Source organism: Diabrotica undecimpunctata, chromosome 7 (assembly GCF_040954645.1).
Source record: "Diabrotica undecimpunctata isolate CICGRU chromosome 7, icDiaUnde3, whole genome shotgun sequence".
Taxonomy (NCBI): domain Eukaryota; kingdom Metazoa; phylum Arthropoda; class Insecta; order Coleoptera; family Chrysomelidae; genus Diabrotica; species Diabrotica undecimpunctata.
The window spans coordinates 116297845-116314408 of record NC_092809.1 but is presented as its reverse complement, the minus strand read 5'-3'; the positions used below and the strand labels follow the sequence as shown (position 1 = coordinate 116314408).

At 31.5% G+C, this 16564-nt stretch overlaps 1 protein-coding gene across 2 annotated transcripts in view; it reads left to right on the top strand.

Annotated features, from left to right (window-relative positions):
- Nucleotides 1-16564, top strand: part of LOC140445735 (uncharacterized) — a 222420-nt gene that overhangs the window by 173668 nt on the left and 32188 nt on the right. Inside the window, exon 3 of one of the 2 annotated variants that reach the window (XM_072538036.1) lies at nucleotides 4504-4620. The exons of the other annotated variant lie outside the window; for it this stretch is intronic. Coding sequence (XP_072394137.1) covers nucleotides 4504-4620 — 117 coding nt within the window. The remainder of the gene's footprint in view (nucleotides 1-4503; nucleotides 4621-16564) is intronic. 2 annotated transcript variants of the gene reach the window in all.

Genomic DNA, 16564 nt, shown 5'->3' with positions numbered 1-16564 from the left:
GAATTTGAATTTTGTTTAGTTATCAACAAATTAGGGTGTCAACCAATAGGAAGCACCAATAACCGTTAATATCATTAATGCCAACTTAGAGAGAAAATTAGTTTGTAGTTTAATTGTTTTTGACAATTGTACTGCCAACATGAAAATATATTATAAGATTTAATAAGAAAAAGAAGATTTATTTATTATTTATGGATACCCGAAAAAATGTAACAAGTATATGGAGAAGAAAAAAGCCAATGTGATATTTTAGTGGTTTTATGAATGAATTATAAAGAAAATGTAATTATAAATTTTACGTAGATTTTAAATTTCTGATATTTTGTTTAAATTATTATCATTATTATCTTTTGCTAATACACACCGTTTATAAAAAGGTCCTTTTAAACTTATTACCTTCATTACACACCAGTTTAATATATTAAAATCCATGATATAATCTTTGTTAATTACATACTCTACCAAACCACAAGATTGATTTTTTATCCTACAATCACTCTTGTGGGAAATAATACAATTAATGCTATATGCTACATTGTTTTGTCTTTCCATTTTTTGAACGGCGTTGTCTAACTTTCCAGCGCAATACAAGCTTTTTACATTCCATGTAGCCTCTTTCTAAATTTTTAAAACTTTTCTTTGCTTATTTTTAATAAAAGGATTGCCAAAGCCATTGGTGAACAAGTGAGTGATTGCTTACACTGGAATTCATTCGGTGAATGGATGACGTTGTAAACTTCATTTTTGACCCTGGACGAGAGATTATTAGCAGGGACTAGATTACTAGGAAAACCTGGAATCTGCAAACGTCAGGGATTTACTCACTTCCTCTATAGGACTATCCATAGAGAGTTCCTACTCGCCACCGATTGCCATGCCCCACTCCTATTTTAAATTCGATTTATTCTGATGTGACTGTGTTAATGCGTACTATTGCTCTTTGATTATAATATATATATAGTTATTTTTTATGATTTGAAGTCATTGGTCATTAAAGTCTATTTGTTTTGTTTTCAAGACAGCCATAAACTGTTTGTCGTGTACTTTATCAATTTAACCTTGAAGGTATTCATCTGGCCATTGGCAAAAAGCTAAAAGACATGTAATACCAAATACAAAACTTTGAAAAGTCGATATAAAATAGAAGGAACAAAATAGCAAATTATAATGTAGGTAGGAAATGACAAATGTAGGGAGATAATCTCATCCAAATGTTACGAAATATTTATTTAGGTACTAGCGGAACCGACAGACTTCGTTCTGTCAAATAGATTTAGAATATGGCAGTTTATTTCTAAAATTCTCCTGATCAGAACCGTCACCATGATAGGGCGATGTGTGAGGGTCAGCTCGGGTGACCTAAGTATCTTTGCTTCCAGAACTTTGGCCACCCTTTTGGACCCACTAAAAACCCGGACTGGGATATCTGCCAGAGGGCTTCAAACTAAGAGGGTAACTTAAGGTTCAAACCTGATTGAAAAATAATCTAAAGGGATATGTGGGAACCTAAAGGCGACAAATATTTATAAAGTGGGTGCTTCAATGCAGCACTTGTTATGCAGGGTAAAGTATTTGGCAGAAGAGGACCGGGACGCCGTCGTATCTCGTGGTTGAAAAATCTCCGACAATGGTTTGGGATGACCTCAGCGGAGCTGTTTCGCAGAGCAGTCAACAAAACCATGATAGCCTTGATGATCGCCAACATCCGGACCGGATAAGGCACTAAAGAAGAAGAAGAAGTGCTTCAATGACAAAACATAGAGATAATTAATTATTTATTATTGTTATTATTAACATAGGGTTAATAACCGATGTAATAAAGAATAATGAAATAAGACGTATATAAGTATTTTCAGTATTAACTTTATTGTAAATTAAGAGCGTAGGCGCGAAATTTCGGGCCAATGCTTTTTAAATGCATTCATTTTTTTCGAATCCTAAAAAAACTAATAAATATTTTTGAAAAATCTAAACGCAGAATGAAAGAATACATTATTACTGAGGGCCGAAAGTCCCTGAAAACTTCTATAATGTTTATTTTAATAAGTTACAGGGGTAAAAAAAAGAGAAAATTTAGTGTGATTTTTAATTTCAAATATCTCATTCAAAAAAACTTTTTGTTTATTCTAAGGGACTTTCGGCCCTCGGTAATAATGTAATCTTTTATTGTGAATTTAAATTTTTCAAAAATATTTGTTAGTATTCTTAGGATTCGAAAAAAATTATTGCATTTAAAAAGCATTGGCCCGAAATTTTGTGCCTACGCTCTTAAGGAAATCATTATTATTAACAAAAATCTGTTTTATTTTTATTGTAGTGCTTTATGATATACAATGTTTTTTGTTTGATTACCTGGTGAATCTACAAATAATTCTGATGGTTTTTCAACACGGGAACAGGCAACATACAATTGACCGTGTGAGAAACATGGGTTTTCTAGAATAATACCACAAACACCTAATGATTGTCTCTGAATTTATGGTCATAGCAAAAGCAAGCCGCACTGGAAACTGTAGTCGTTTAAATTCAAATGGTACATCAGTCGGAATCATTGGGATGCGTGGTATCAAAACGTCTTCTGCTTTATACTTTTCTTTCAGTATAGTTGCTTCTATCACGTTGTTCAATAATTTTTTATCGCTAACCGTGTGCGGTTGCAAAGATGCGGTTGGTATATTTCTCAACATTATAACTACCGATCCAAGCTTTAAGTGAAGATTGTGAGGTAGCAATCCTGGTAAATCCAGCGACTTTCAAAATTAAGGCGGATAGTTAACGACATCATCTTGGTTAGTAGCCTAATCAACTGATTTATATATTCTCAATTCGCCTGTAATTTGTTCTTAAATTTTGAAATTTATTTCATTTACATCTATGTTTTTAGCAGCCAATTTAGCCCGTTCGCTCGACCAATCATGAGTTCTGTAATTTTGAGCAACATCTGGAAAAGCCTTTTGAATAAGTTCATCTTTTGATCGAATTAACTGACAAAAACTTTGAGGAAAGTTAATGCAACCAGTCAAGGTGTCTATAGGAAATTTGCCATTACCAATGTCAATGAGTTGTTTAGAGAATATGTCTCCAGATTGGTCATTTTGCAACTCGACACGCATATTCTTGCTTAAGTGTAATACTTGACATATTTCCACAAATTGGAGAACTTTAAACATACATTGAGTTGATCAGCTGGCGTTGATAGTGGAATCACTGGCAATGTTTGACGAGAATCTCCTGCTAATAAAATCATTGCACCACGAAATGGGTTATGATTGCTCCGTAGATCTTACCTGTTTCCGTGTTGGAAAACCATCAGATTTGTTTGTATATTCACCAGGTAATCAAACAAAAAACATTGTATATCATAAAGCACTATAATAAAAAGAAAACAGATTTTTGTTAATAATTATGATTCACTTGATTTACAATAAAGCGATTACTGAAAATACTTATATACGTTTTATTTCATTATTCTTTATTACATCGGTTATTAACCCTATGTTAATAAGAATAATAAATAATTAGCGTACGAAAATTTTTGGGAGATACTTCAGCATACCAAGTCACATATTGCTCGATAACACGGAAAGAGTCCCACCAGAGCTCAATCCATTTGATACCGTAGGTATCTGGGATGAGTGAATTTTCCCCTTAGAGGGAGTGTGAGCTGTATGGCGAAATCTGGGATAAATAATTATTTATCTCTATGTTTTGTCATTGAAGCACCCACTTTATAAATATTTGTCACCTTTAGGTTCCACTATCCCTTTAGATTATTTTTTAGTCAGATTTGAACCTTAAATTCCCCTCTTAGTTTGAAGCCCTCTGGCAAACATCCCAGTAGGGGTTTTTAGTGGGTCTAAAAGAGTGGCCAAAATTCGTTAAAGCGATATAGTTAGGTCACCCGAGTTGACCCTCACATACCGCCCTATCATCATGGTAACGGTTGTGTTCAGGAGAATTAACGAAATAAGCTGCCACATTCCAAATCTATTTGACAGAATGAAGTCTGTCGGGTCCGCTAGTAATTTAATATAAACTTTATTGAATAGCAATAAAGTTCAAATTGACTCTACATTTAGTTAGAAAATATTTGTATGAGAAAAAGAAAAGGGCTGTTTTAGAGTTTTTCCGGAAATTATTCAAATTTTTCTTGCCGCAAAAACCATCATTAGACTTCAAGGAACATTTTAAAAAACGAATTGTTAAGATTGCTCCATGCGTTGTTGAGTTAAGCGCTTACCAACACATTTTGCGATTCATTTTTATATTATAGATGTAAGCAAACTCATGATCCGCAAATGAACTGTGCAATTGGACTTAGGTGTTGCATTTGAAGTTTGTATGAGTGGATATATTATGTTAAAAATTCTTGTACAAAAAGTATCGATATTTATAATTTTTTTGCGTTTATCAGTTCTGTAAAAAGATCGTGGTAATCTTCTGTCATAAATTTTTGCTCGAGAATCGAAAATCGATGGAAAACAATAACTTATTTTGTTACAGGCATTTTATACAGTCGGCAATATTTACGGAAAATCCAAAAAACTTGACAAGAAATATGAATGGTTAGAATTACAGCCACACCAACCTACAGAGTTCGAGATATACGCCTTCCATATGGTAATTATTCAATTATATTTTTATATATTTTAGCTAATAAATATTCTTTGTATTTATATATATATATATATATATATATATATATATATATATATATATATATATATATATATATATTACTAGTCAGTTTGGTTTTATAAACAATACCCTGTATATTGTATCTTTATTGAAATGTCCACTGCAACACCAGATCAACCGTATACAATACTTTCGATTTTATGTAATCAGAAAACAAAATCCTCAGAAAAAAAAAGTTTACTACGTTGCTAAATTATTGTCTGCCTAATTTATTGTTTAAAATGTCCTCCGTTGTTTAGTTGGCAGTATCCTAAACGATGATAGATTTCTCCATATTTCTTTAGAAATTAATACGAATTCATCGATAATTCTTTCTCTTAGCCAGCAATACTTGCTGGTATAGTTTTCTTAATTTTACTTTTCAACTATCTCCAATAAAAATAATCTTTGGGATTCAAATCGGGTGCATCAGAAGGCCATTCAGCTCTACGTAATCTACCAATCCATCGTCCGGAAAATGTCTGATCTAAATGTCGCCGAACATTTACACCAAAATGAGTTGGAGGTCCGTCTTGCTGAAAGCATATGTCATTAAAATTGACTCTTGTTAATTAAACTTGTTTTTTAGGACAGATACAATTTCATCTCAAACTAGCATTTTAAAATTATGGCTTGCGTCTCATTGATACTCCTTCATAGATCCCTACCGATCTTTTTATAGAAAAACGATATTATAAAAAATATAATCTACCTCTACCTACCTAATTGTGGCAATGAGAGGTGACATGACAGAGCAAAGTTCTTAACTGAGATATAACTTTTGTCAACTGAAGTTAGGCATGGAAATTTATATATTCCATATCTGAAACTGCAACTGAAATAAATGAAGACTGAAACTGAAAAATGAAGATTAAATAGGATATTTAGTGGATTGAAGAATTAAGATAAGCATTGGGCGCCAACTACTTTCAGAATAAAAATTGTAAAATAAAACATTGTAAAAGTTGATAAATGAATAAAATCAAAAGAAACTGAGATAAAATATTTATTAAAAGAAAAATATCAAATATTATGTGGTATTTTGGTAGTAAAAATTTACTATAATTTTTACCAAAAATTGTAGTAAATTTTTGGTAAAATAGCATTGCGTAGCTTAAGTGATTTTGCTGTGTTTGGTGATATATTATAACCATTTTTGTCCCATCTGTCAATAAGATTATTTCTTTTTTGAATAATTTTCATAGGATCATTTTTATGTTTATGTAATATGGTTTTGTCTTTTAAAAAATCATTCATTATATTGTCATCATCATTATATTCCATAATAACGGTTCTGTTGGTTTTATTATTAGGTTTTCGATCAACTACATTGGTATTTTCCCTCAAGAAGGCTTTTGTCTTTTAAATTTTTTTATGTAATGCTTTGTTTTCAAAATAATACTTATTTTTGTTTTTAAAATTGGTTAAAATATTACAACACTTTGTTCTTATTTGATGTTGTGAATTTACATTTAAATTAGAAATTGAATTTTTAATCGAACATATAGTATCAGATACAGAAATATTGTTTTTATTATGAACATGAACTACATAGTTGTGTCCTAAATTTAAAATCCCCTGTACTTCGTTAGGTCTTTCGACGTCAGTTAAATTTTTGACAGAAGACCTCTTCAATTTATTTTCAATATAATTTGACTTTAAAAGTTATTTATTAATCTTTTTGGTGCTCCTATTTGTTTTCAATAAATGTTAAGTTTTAAGTTAAGTTACGTTAAGTGAATTAATGTCAAAATCACACCATTATATATTTACTGAAACGTCAAAACTATTTGGCACTGAAAAGTTTTATTTATTAAAGACCTTGTGAATAGATAACATATCAAGTGCTACATATGGTTGAACTCGTATTGAAGTGAGGATTCCAATAATAACACAATAAACAGAGTTGTATTTAAAAAACAAAAGTGACTTATCGTATCAGAAAAATGGTAAATCTGACAAAATTAAAAGCAATAAATTTAAAGTCTTCATACTGCACAGTAGGCCTATCCCGATTTTTGTATAAATCGGGCCATCTATTTAAGAGATAATTAAGCAAAATTTTTTTATTTAAAATCCTTTATAAAGGTATATAATAAAATACCCAAACGGGTTATATCACAATTACAAAACTCTTTCGGAATCTATATTCCATCATCAGTGTAACCTGAAAGTATATAACCATTTTAATTAAAAAGAACGTGAAATTTGAAATGTTGACTAAGGTTAATGCAAAATGTGGTTAATACTTACTAAGTGTACATGTTTTGAGCCACTAAAATATTTGGTCACTAAAATAAGATGAGGAATAAAATCGACTAACGTAATAATTAAACATATGTGAGTTGTTTGGGGAAAATTGTGGATATACGTAAATTTATGGATCATTAAATGCTTGCACAAACTTAAGCCAAATTTACCTCGTCCTCTTTAAACAAAGCAGGGTTAATGGACTTTATAGATGTGATAAAATCAGGCTGGGTCGCTGTTCAGAAGCGCCATTGAAAAAAATTTATCCTCAAACTATAGATTGTAAATTGAAAAATATTTTGTGTATATTATATTTAGCCTAACAGTTCTAGGCTGAGAGAGGTATCTATCCATAACACCTGTTGTTTTATTCCTTACTATTACCATTTTGTTTGCTATAATATATCTTCTTGTTATCCCCAGCATTGCTCTTTCTATTGCCCTTTGGATTACAGTAGAACCCTGTGTAAAATCTGTGCTCCACGAGACTGGATGTACCACGGATAATTAAAAAGTATGGATATCCAAGCATTTATTTCTTATATATGTATATACTAACATATTATGTACCTAAAAAAATGGGTTTATTATTAAGGATTTGAACTGATTTGTTCATTGTTTGATATATTGAACCGATTGTTGTGATTTGTGACATATTTATTACTTTTTCCAGAGCCAGACTGAACAGTATACAGGAGAGAGATACTCTCTTGGATCCATATTCAACATTTAACCTTTTTAAGAATTAGTTTTGATATATGTACCAACTGATTTTATACTCCTAGTTTTTTCATTGCTCTAAATCATTGCTTGTCTATTAACATACTCGTAGGCTGCCTTGAAGTCTATAAATATGTGATGAGTATCTATGCCACATTCCAATGTTTTTTTCTAAAATTTGTTCAGGGTTTCAATCTGATTAATTGTAGATTAACCACCTCTGAAACCAACCTGGTATTTTCCTATTATTCGTTTTGCGTATGGTGTCATATGGTGGCATAGTATAGTGTAGGATATTTTATGCGCTGTATTTAGGAACGTACTTCCTCTGTGGTTAGAGCATTTAAAGATATCTCCTCTTATTTGCAAATTGTTCCAATTTTCCAATCACGGGGGAAATATTGCTGTATCAATTTTTCTTTTACGAGCTGCTGTACTGCGATTATGGTATCGTGGTCAACTTCTTTATATGGTTCAGCTGGAAGATTATCTATTCTGACCTATACCTAATCTCTTTCTACTTTCAGACTTTTTTCTTCTTTCTCTATATTGAGTGCCCAATTAAAGTTTTTCACCCGAAGATTCAATACATCTTTTCTTGTTGTTACTAGGCCACCTTTCGGACTTTAGCAAGGGTTTGTAGTTGTCTTGAATGATTTCTGTTGATGTTATCTCTGTTATAGAATGCTCTAAATTCTTTCCCTCTGTTAAAGTTTTCTATATATTTAAGTTCCTTATTTAAATGGTTTTGTTTTTTTCTTTTGTGTATCCTATTTTCTTCTCTTCTCTTCGTCTAGTAATTCTCTATTGTTGTTTTAGTTTGTCAGGTAGGCATTTTCCTGTAGGCTTCATTTTTTTCTTTTGTTGCTTTCTTGCATAATTCGTCAAATCAATTATTTTCATGTGCACAAGTTTCTTTTTTTTATATTTTGCTTCTGCTTCAATATCTTCCTTTATTTTGGTCCAGTAGAAGTCATATATATATCTGGCGTTCTTCATTTACATTTAATTTCTTAGCCTACTAGTGATATTGTTAGCTTTTACAGATTCCATTTCTTTCTATTCATTTTGTTTTCTTCTCTGACATTTGAAATTCTAGCCCTTAATGTTGAGATCACTAGATATTGTTCTGAGTCATAACTTCTGCCGTTTGTTACTTCTGTTCCATCTCTTAAATCTATTAGGATGTGATCAATCTAACTCGTTGTTCTTCAATTAAAAGAGGTCCAGGTTGCCTTGTGTATATTTTTGTGTTCAAATAGGTGCTAGCGACTTTCATGTTTAGTGCTTCTGCTAAGTTTATCAGTCGTAATCCAATATCGCGACTCACGTTTTGTAGGCTATGCCTTTTTTTCTGACGGATATTCTCAAGTTAAAGTTAATTTCATGTAATCGAATGAACTATCTTATAAGTAAAGTCGTCCCAGGAACGCAACTCAACAATATTGGCAATATCATTTTAAAGTCGTCTACTTTAAAATGTATACTGTATGTCTGAATGGTCAATATAAATGAGTCAGATAAAATTAAATTATTAGAAGAATTTTTCACCAAGTAACAAAAAACAAAATTTGTTTCATTTACTAATGTTTGTATTTTGAGAACGATTTCCGAAGTGGAAATTGAAACGTCAATAAACTTACTTTACCCTTTAATTGTGGCTGATTTCCATTTAAATATTATTTACTTTAAAATGTCACAAGATTCAGAACAATACCATGGCTTCCAATAGTGGGGATGAAAACTCGCTCTCGTTCTATCCTTGCACTCATGTGCAGAATGCTATTTCTATGATATCTGCTGTAGGCTTGCTCTAGATCTTTGAAGTACTGTTTTTTTAATTCTTTTGGTTTGTCAACAGCCGGGGCATAGCTATAGTATATGGAATTGGTTCTATTGCCAAGAGTACCGGTTCCTGTCACCTGCATTTTCTGCAGTGCCAAAATATCCATTATAACTTTGGCAAATGTACACTTTAGGAATATAACACAACGAATCTTCTAAGCAAAAAATACCATCGTGATTATGTGGTAATAAAAAAATCCATAATCTTTTAATGGGTGTACGCCCTTGTAAAGTACACCAATAAAGTGTAGTTATTTAAAATATCACACGTGTTATGACTCACAATAGAAACAGACTTTGAGGTTGCAATTGGTTTTTGACGTGTATCTGACTTCTGACACACAGAAATCATACAATCCAGTAAATCGTTTTGAATGTTTTTTTTAAGGTACCTTCAACCACGGTAGCTTGCTGCAAATGCTCTTTATGCAGTATGCAGTCTCTAATTATTGTCGAATATTTTGTTTGCGTAACAAATCAATTTAATTCTGATATAGCAGATGTGTTCAACTATAAATGTAGATGCTTTTGAATTTTGTCGGATAAATGAATTAAGTCTTTAGCGCGAGATTTTGTCTATTTTAATTTCTCATCTCTACATATTAACCACGAAGACGAATGTAAAATACAATAAAAATAGCTAAATATAACTATAGCTAAACAACTGCTAGTCTCTGTGATTTCTGATTGGAATTATTCTATAGTTTGAATAAAAATATTATTTATACAATGACAAAATTTAAATGTTTGTGTAGAAGAGAAGAAAAGCTAAAACACGTAGATTTCTTATTTTAATTCTTTACGATATACAATATATATATATATATATATATATATATATATATATATATATATATATATATATATATATATATATATATATATATTATACAGGGTAGATCGCATTAATGTATTGGTATCATTTTAAATTTTTTAAATGCATCAACCTGTATCTGATACAAAAATACGATATTTGGGGTATAATAGAGCAGAATATGCAAGATTTGAGTAAACAAATTAAACAGTTCTTATCTACTACAGAAAAACTAGTTGGTTACTTTTCTTTATGTCATTGCAATGTTTGAAATTTAATAGTAGTTAAATTAAGTAAGTGGCGATCCTACAAAAATATGACCATGATACCTGCTGACAACGGGCAAATTTGGTATCGAAATCATCGTAATAAAAATCTGCTCAACTTTTCTAATTAAAAAGTTACTTCAACAGCGTTATTTGTCGGCGGTAATTAATAGTAAACTTGTATTACTAACACTCCTATCCAATTAATATTTTATGGATAAAAAACTGTCCAAATAATCGTAATAATAAACAAATTTAGCCGACTATCAAAGAGTTACAAGTTTCATACAGAAATTAAATAATTTTCGTTAACCTTAAAACGAGGTTTATTAACCCTTTTAGTACCGCTTTTTTTTCAGCAATTGAAAATTATTTTTGGCCTAAAATGTACTTAAAACAGTTCATATAATACTTTTTGGACATTACAAAAAATATAACATGTATATATAAAATAAAATTTACTATGGGTTTATTTGTACCCAAAAGTACTTGAACCTAAAAAACTAACGCGTATGAAACATAAAAAAGCCATTTCTTTCCGTTTGAAGGCACAAATGAACATTGCACTTCTGACATTTTCATTTTGACTTTCCGGTACAACCAAGGTTTTTGCATTTTAATGGTAAAAATAGCTTGGTGTGCTCTGGACAATTTTAATATTAGCAAATTGCACCTCAGTAAGGTCTTCCTTTCACCCTTTTTCGGTTATTAAAAGACTTGATTTTTATGAGGGTTCACCAACTTTTATCCTAAAGTGTAGAAGGTCCATGATATATTTTTGTGGAATTCCTAAAGTATGCATGTCTCGTTTACACTCTAACCAAGAGTTTGTTAGGGCCTTGTCAACAGCATGAAAGATTAGTCGACTTTCTGCAACAATTGTTTGCTCTGTAAAATGCAATATGAGCATCTGTTTTATCTAAGCCACCCATAGATTTATTATACTTTTGTATAACTTAGGATCGACTTACGTCAATAAAACATTTTATTTTTTTATTTCTTCTGTACCAACCCTAACGAAGTTGGATACCGTTATCACTGGCTTGTTATCTAATCATCTGGTTACTAATATCTAATCTTTTACGTCTGTTAGAGGTGGTTTAGAAAATCTATTGATCCTCGCAATACCAGCAACAAGTATTGATTTTTGGTTGAGAATGTGTAAAATGTTATAGCTCGTAAAATAATTGTCACAGTACAATGCATAACTATTAGGTTCAAGTACTTTTGATAATTCAATACGATAGCTGCACCCTGTCCATATTTCAAATAAGAAGGTTCTATTTCTAGGTTATTTGATACTACCTTGATAGATTAGACAATTGTAAATCAATCCACTTTCACCACCTAATAAATACAGTTTTACTCCCCATGGATTGGGTTTGCTTTTAATGTATTGCTTTATAGACAATCTACCTTTGAAGGGCATGATTTGTTTGTCTATGAAAACATTTGTCTCTATCTGCAGTTCTCTACATCTCTTTTACTCTTTCATTCCACGACATGTCTCCTCAACTAAGAAGAAATCCTTAGCGAATTGGTTTCTTGTACTCATACAGAGTAGATCCTAATAAAATGAAAAAGACAGTCAAGATTTGATTTCACGTCCAAAGTGTCTATGTATCTGTTTATACGTATTTCGCCCTAATAGGGCTCGTCAGAACAGCTATTCATATGCTTTCTCAACGTGAAAAATAAATCTTTTCTGTCTTTAAGAAGCGACAATAAAATGACTTCGATATGGACGCAATAGCGACATCTAATAATAAATCCGTAAAATAGTTTCGAAACACAATTCAGATTTCTTCTTTAATCTGAGCCTTCTAAAAATTGCAAGGCAAAACAGACGTTGATAAAGATGTTAATAGAGACATGGGGAATCTAAAATTTGCATTCCACGACATGTCTCCTCAACTAAGAAGAAATCCTTAGCGAATTGGTTTCTTGTACTCATACAGAGTAGATCCGAATAAAATAAAAAAGACAGTCAAGATTTGATTTCACGTCCAAAGTGTCTATGTATCTGTTTATACGTATTTCGCCCTAATAGGACTCGTCAGAACAGATATTCATAGGATTTCTCAACGTGAAAAATAAATCTTTTCTGTCTTTAAGAAGCAACAATAAAATGGCTTCGATATGGACGCAATAGCGACATCTGATAATAAATCCGTAAAATAGTTTCGAAACACAACATAGGTTCTGTTTTGCCTTGCAATTTTTAGAAGGCTCAGATTAAAGAAGAAATCTGAATTGTGTTTCGAAACTATTTTACGGATTTATTATCAGATGTCGCTATTACGTCCATATCGAAGCCATTTTATTGTTGCTTCTTAAAGACAGAAAATATTTATTTTTCACGTTGAGAAAGCCTATGAATAGTTGTTCTAACGAGCCCTATTAGGGCGAAATACGTATAAACAGATACATAGACACTTTGGACGTGAAATCAAATGTTGAATGTCTTTTTTATTTTATTCGGATCTACTCTGTATGAGTACAAGAAACCAATTCGCTAAGGATTTCTTCTTAGTTGAGGAGACATGTCGTGGAATGCAAATTTTAGATTCCCCATGTCTCTATTAACATCTTTATCAACGTCTGTTTTGCGTTGCAATTTTTAGAAGGCTCAGATTAAAAAAGAAATCTGAATTGTGTTTCGAAACTATTTTACGGATTTATTATCAGATGTCGCTATTGCGTCCATATCGAAGCCATTTTATTGTTGCTTCTTAAAGACATAAAAGATTTATTTTTCACGTTGAGAAAGCCTACGAATAGCTGTTCTGACTTCGTATAAACAGATACATAGACACTTTGGACATGAAATCAAATCTTGACTGTCTTTTTCATTTCATTCTCAATTCCAATTTGCAAAGCGTACATATTCGTGTAGTGAACTAAATTTTCAAATAAACTTTCGGGGAAATATCTCAAAACAGTTTTCATTAGACACCCGGGTTTTTGTACTCGTATGAGGCAATTGTCGTGTTATATATTGAACATTCTGTAACCATTTTATATATTTTTTAGAGTGATGAAGTTATTATAGCTACCATCGTTTTCGCCCGGTTCATCATCATCCTCATTGTTCCTCTTCCTCATCATCTCGTTTGTTTTGATTATCTAAAACATCATCTATCGTATCGCCAATTCTCTGTCTTACTTGTATTTCTTCTTCGCAGTCACTATCATCACTAACACATCCTTCTATGTACGGACAGTATTGCCACCATACTGCTTTTGACAATAATTTTCTGTTAGAATAAAACCATACATGCGCTATCTGGGTACAGAATGCAGAAATATAATACTTATAGAATGTCAATTTCTTTAAACTGGTTTAAGTTACATATTCCTGTAGAATTTTATATACATTCAAATTAGTGGGTACAATTATACCCAACATAACTGAAAGTGTTAAACAAAAACTTCTAACACAAATTTTTAATTATAAAACAATAATCGACAAGAAACATAAGTTTTTTTCAAAAAACCGAGATACGGAGAATTAACTAGAAAAGTTCATTAAAACTATAAAACTAAATTTTTTTACTTTTTTCTTGTCTATTTACACATTTTGCAGATTTTTATTACAAACATTTTGGAAAGAAATTTGTCCGTTGACAGCGAGTTATGGGTTTATCGAAAACTATAGCACTTTTTGGGACTTTTGGGGAACTCGTCTAAATAATATCGATAGTATTATGTTGTGTTGCTAAATGGTTTATCCCTTATCCAATAAGTGTAAAGCAGAGAAGATAAATATTTATGATTATTGATTATGGTAACTTATATACCTACGAGAGGAACTAAAAAAGGAAAATTCCAGTGCAGAAAAGGAAAAAACAATTAAAACAGAGACGTCAAAAACGTGTAAACTAAGAAACAAAGAAACAATATTTGAGAAAAAAGTAAACAGAAAATTTAAAACAATAAAAGAAATAGAAGGGAATCATGATATAAATAACCTATTGAACAACTATAAGAATGTGCTGAGATATAGCTAAGAAAATATGTGAAACAAGTAAAAAGACACATTAAAGAAACAGAAGGTGGTCCCAAGAAATTAAAAACCAAGAAAAAGTAAAGAAAAAAGAGAAAAAAGCATGGAAACAATATCTGAATGATATAATAAACGAGGATTACATTAACTATAAAAATAAAAGGAGAAAGGTAAAACTATAAGTAATAGCAGCAAATAGAGGTAATTGGAAAAAATTGCAGATAAAATGAAAGAAGATAGAAAAAGTTTATGAAATTTAAGTAAATCAATTAAGTTTTAATTTCTTTCAATTCTAAAATTAACCTAATATTTTCTTGTCACTTCACTAGCTCAAACTTCCTTGGATCTGCTTTCAAATACGAATCTCGATCTCACGTGCTAATCAAAGCTTCTATTTCTTTTTGGATACCAAATTATCGTAGCTTAAGTTTCTCCCGATATAATGATAATATAGTGTTACTTACAAATACTGTTAATATTAACCGCTACTGCTACCACTTTTTCAAACACTTTTGAAGACAAAATTACTTTTTTATTCACACAGCTTAATATTCAATCTCTTTTTTTCTTCAGATGTTATTCTTTTTACGAACAGGAACAGACTGCCTTTTTATCCCCGTTCAAAATCTGATCAAACGTACGAATACTCCAACCATTTTCAACCAATGGTTTTTTAGTTGTTAGCAAAACAATAAACAGAAAATTCAAAGAAATCGATAATACAACGGAAAGCACAGAAGAGAAGATAGACTCCCTTATTAAAACGATAGACGACATGGATAAGACATGGAAGCCGACAGAGATTCGGCAGCAGATGGAAGAGAGAAGGAAAAACAAGAACAATAACTCTATGTATAAAACATTACAACGAGATGTACAGAGAAAGATCAGAGAAGGCAAAAGGAAGAACTGGAGAAAAAATGCCAAGAAATCGAAATTCTACAAAGTAAATACTACGACTTCAACGTGCATAAAAAGGTAAGAGAACTTACAGGCAAATTCAAAAACAGGAGAGTAAGTAAACTTGTTAATGACAACGGAGAGGTAAACGTGGATAAAGAGAGTATTGATAATACCTGGAAAAATTACAAACGAAATTTATATTTTAATGAGAGGGAGAACCAGTCCCCAATACCTCCGGAAACTGGACCACCTATACTAGTGGCAGAAATAAGAGCAGCCATAATATCACTAAAAGAAGGTAGAGCTTCAGGACCAGAAGGAGTACAGTCTGAATTTCTTAATAGGCTAATAAGTCTAATGAGCAATACACTAAAACTTTTTCTTAAAATTTTATACATTGCAAAATATACAAGCTATGCGAAGAGAGAATACAAGACACACAATTTGGATACATGAAAGGCGTAGGTACAAGAGGTGCACTTTTAGTCTACAGGTATTATTCCAAAGATGCAGAAATATGACTTGCGATATCTACACCTGCTTTGTGGACTACCAAAAAGCATTTGACACAGTTCAACACCGAAAAATAATGGATGTTCTAACAAAAGCAGAAATAGATGATAAAGACCGGCGTGTAATACAAAATTTATACTGGAACCAATTAGCCACAATAAGAACAAATCTTGAAGATGACCCGACGGAAGCGTCTAGATTCTACGAGGTGTTAGACAAAGATGTATACTTTTACCTATATTATTTAACCTATATTCAGAGGAAATATTTAGCAGAGCCTTGGTAAATTGCTCACATGGAATCCTTTTAAATGGAGAATACCTAAACAAAATCCGCTATGCATATAACACCGTTATTTTTGCAAACAGTTTAAACAGTTTTCAGCAATTAATAAACAAAGTAAGTGAAGTAAGTGAAAGATTTGGACTACAAGTAAACATATCAAAAACTAAATTTATGGTCATCAGCAAAAACAAAATCAGAGACGTCCAACTGCTTATCAAGAATACACAAGTGGACCGAGTAATACTGGATAATTACTGGAATAAGTGCGAAAATATCCTGAAAGAA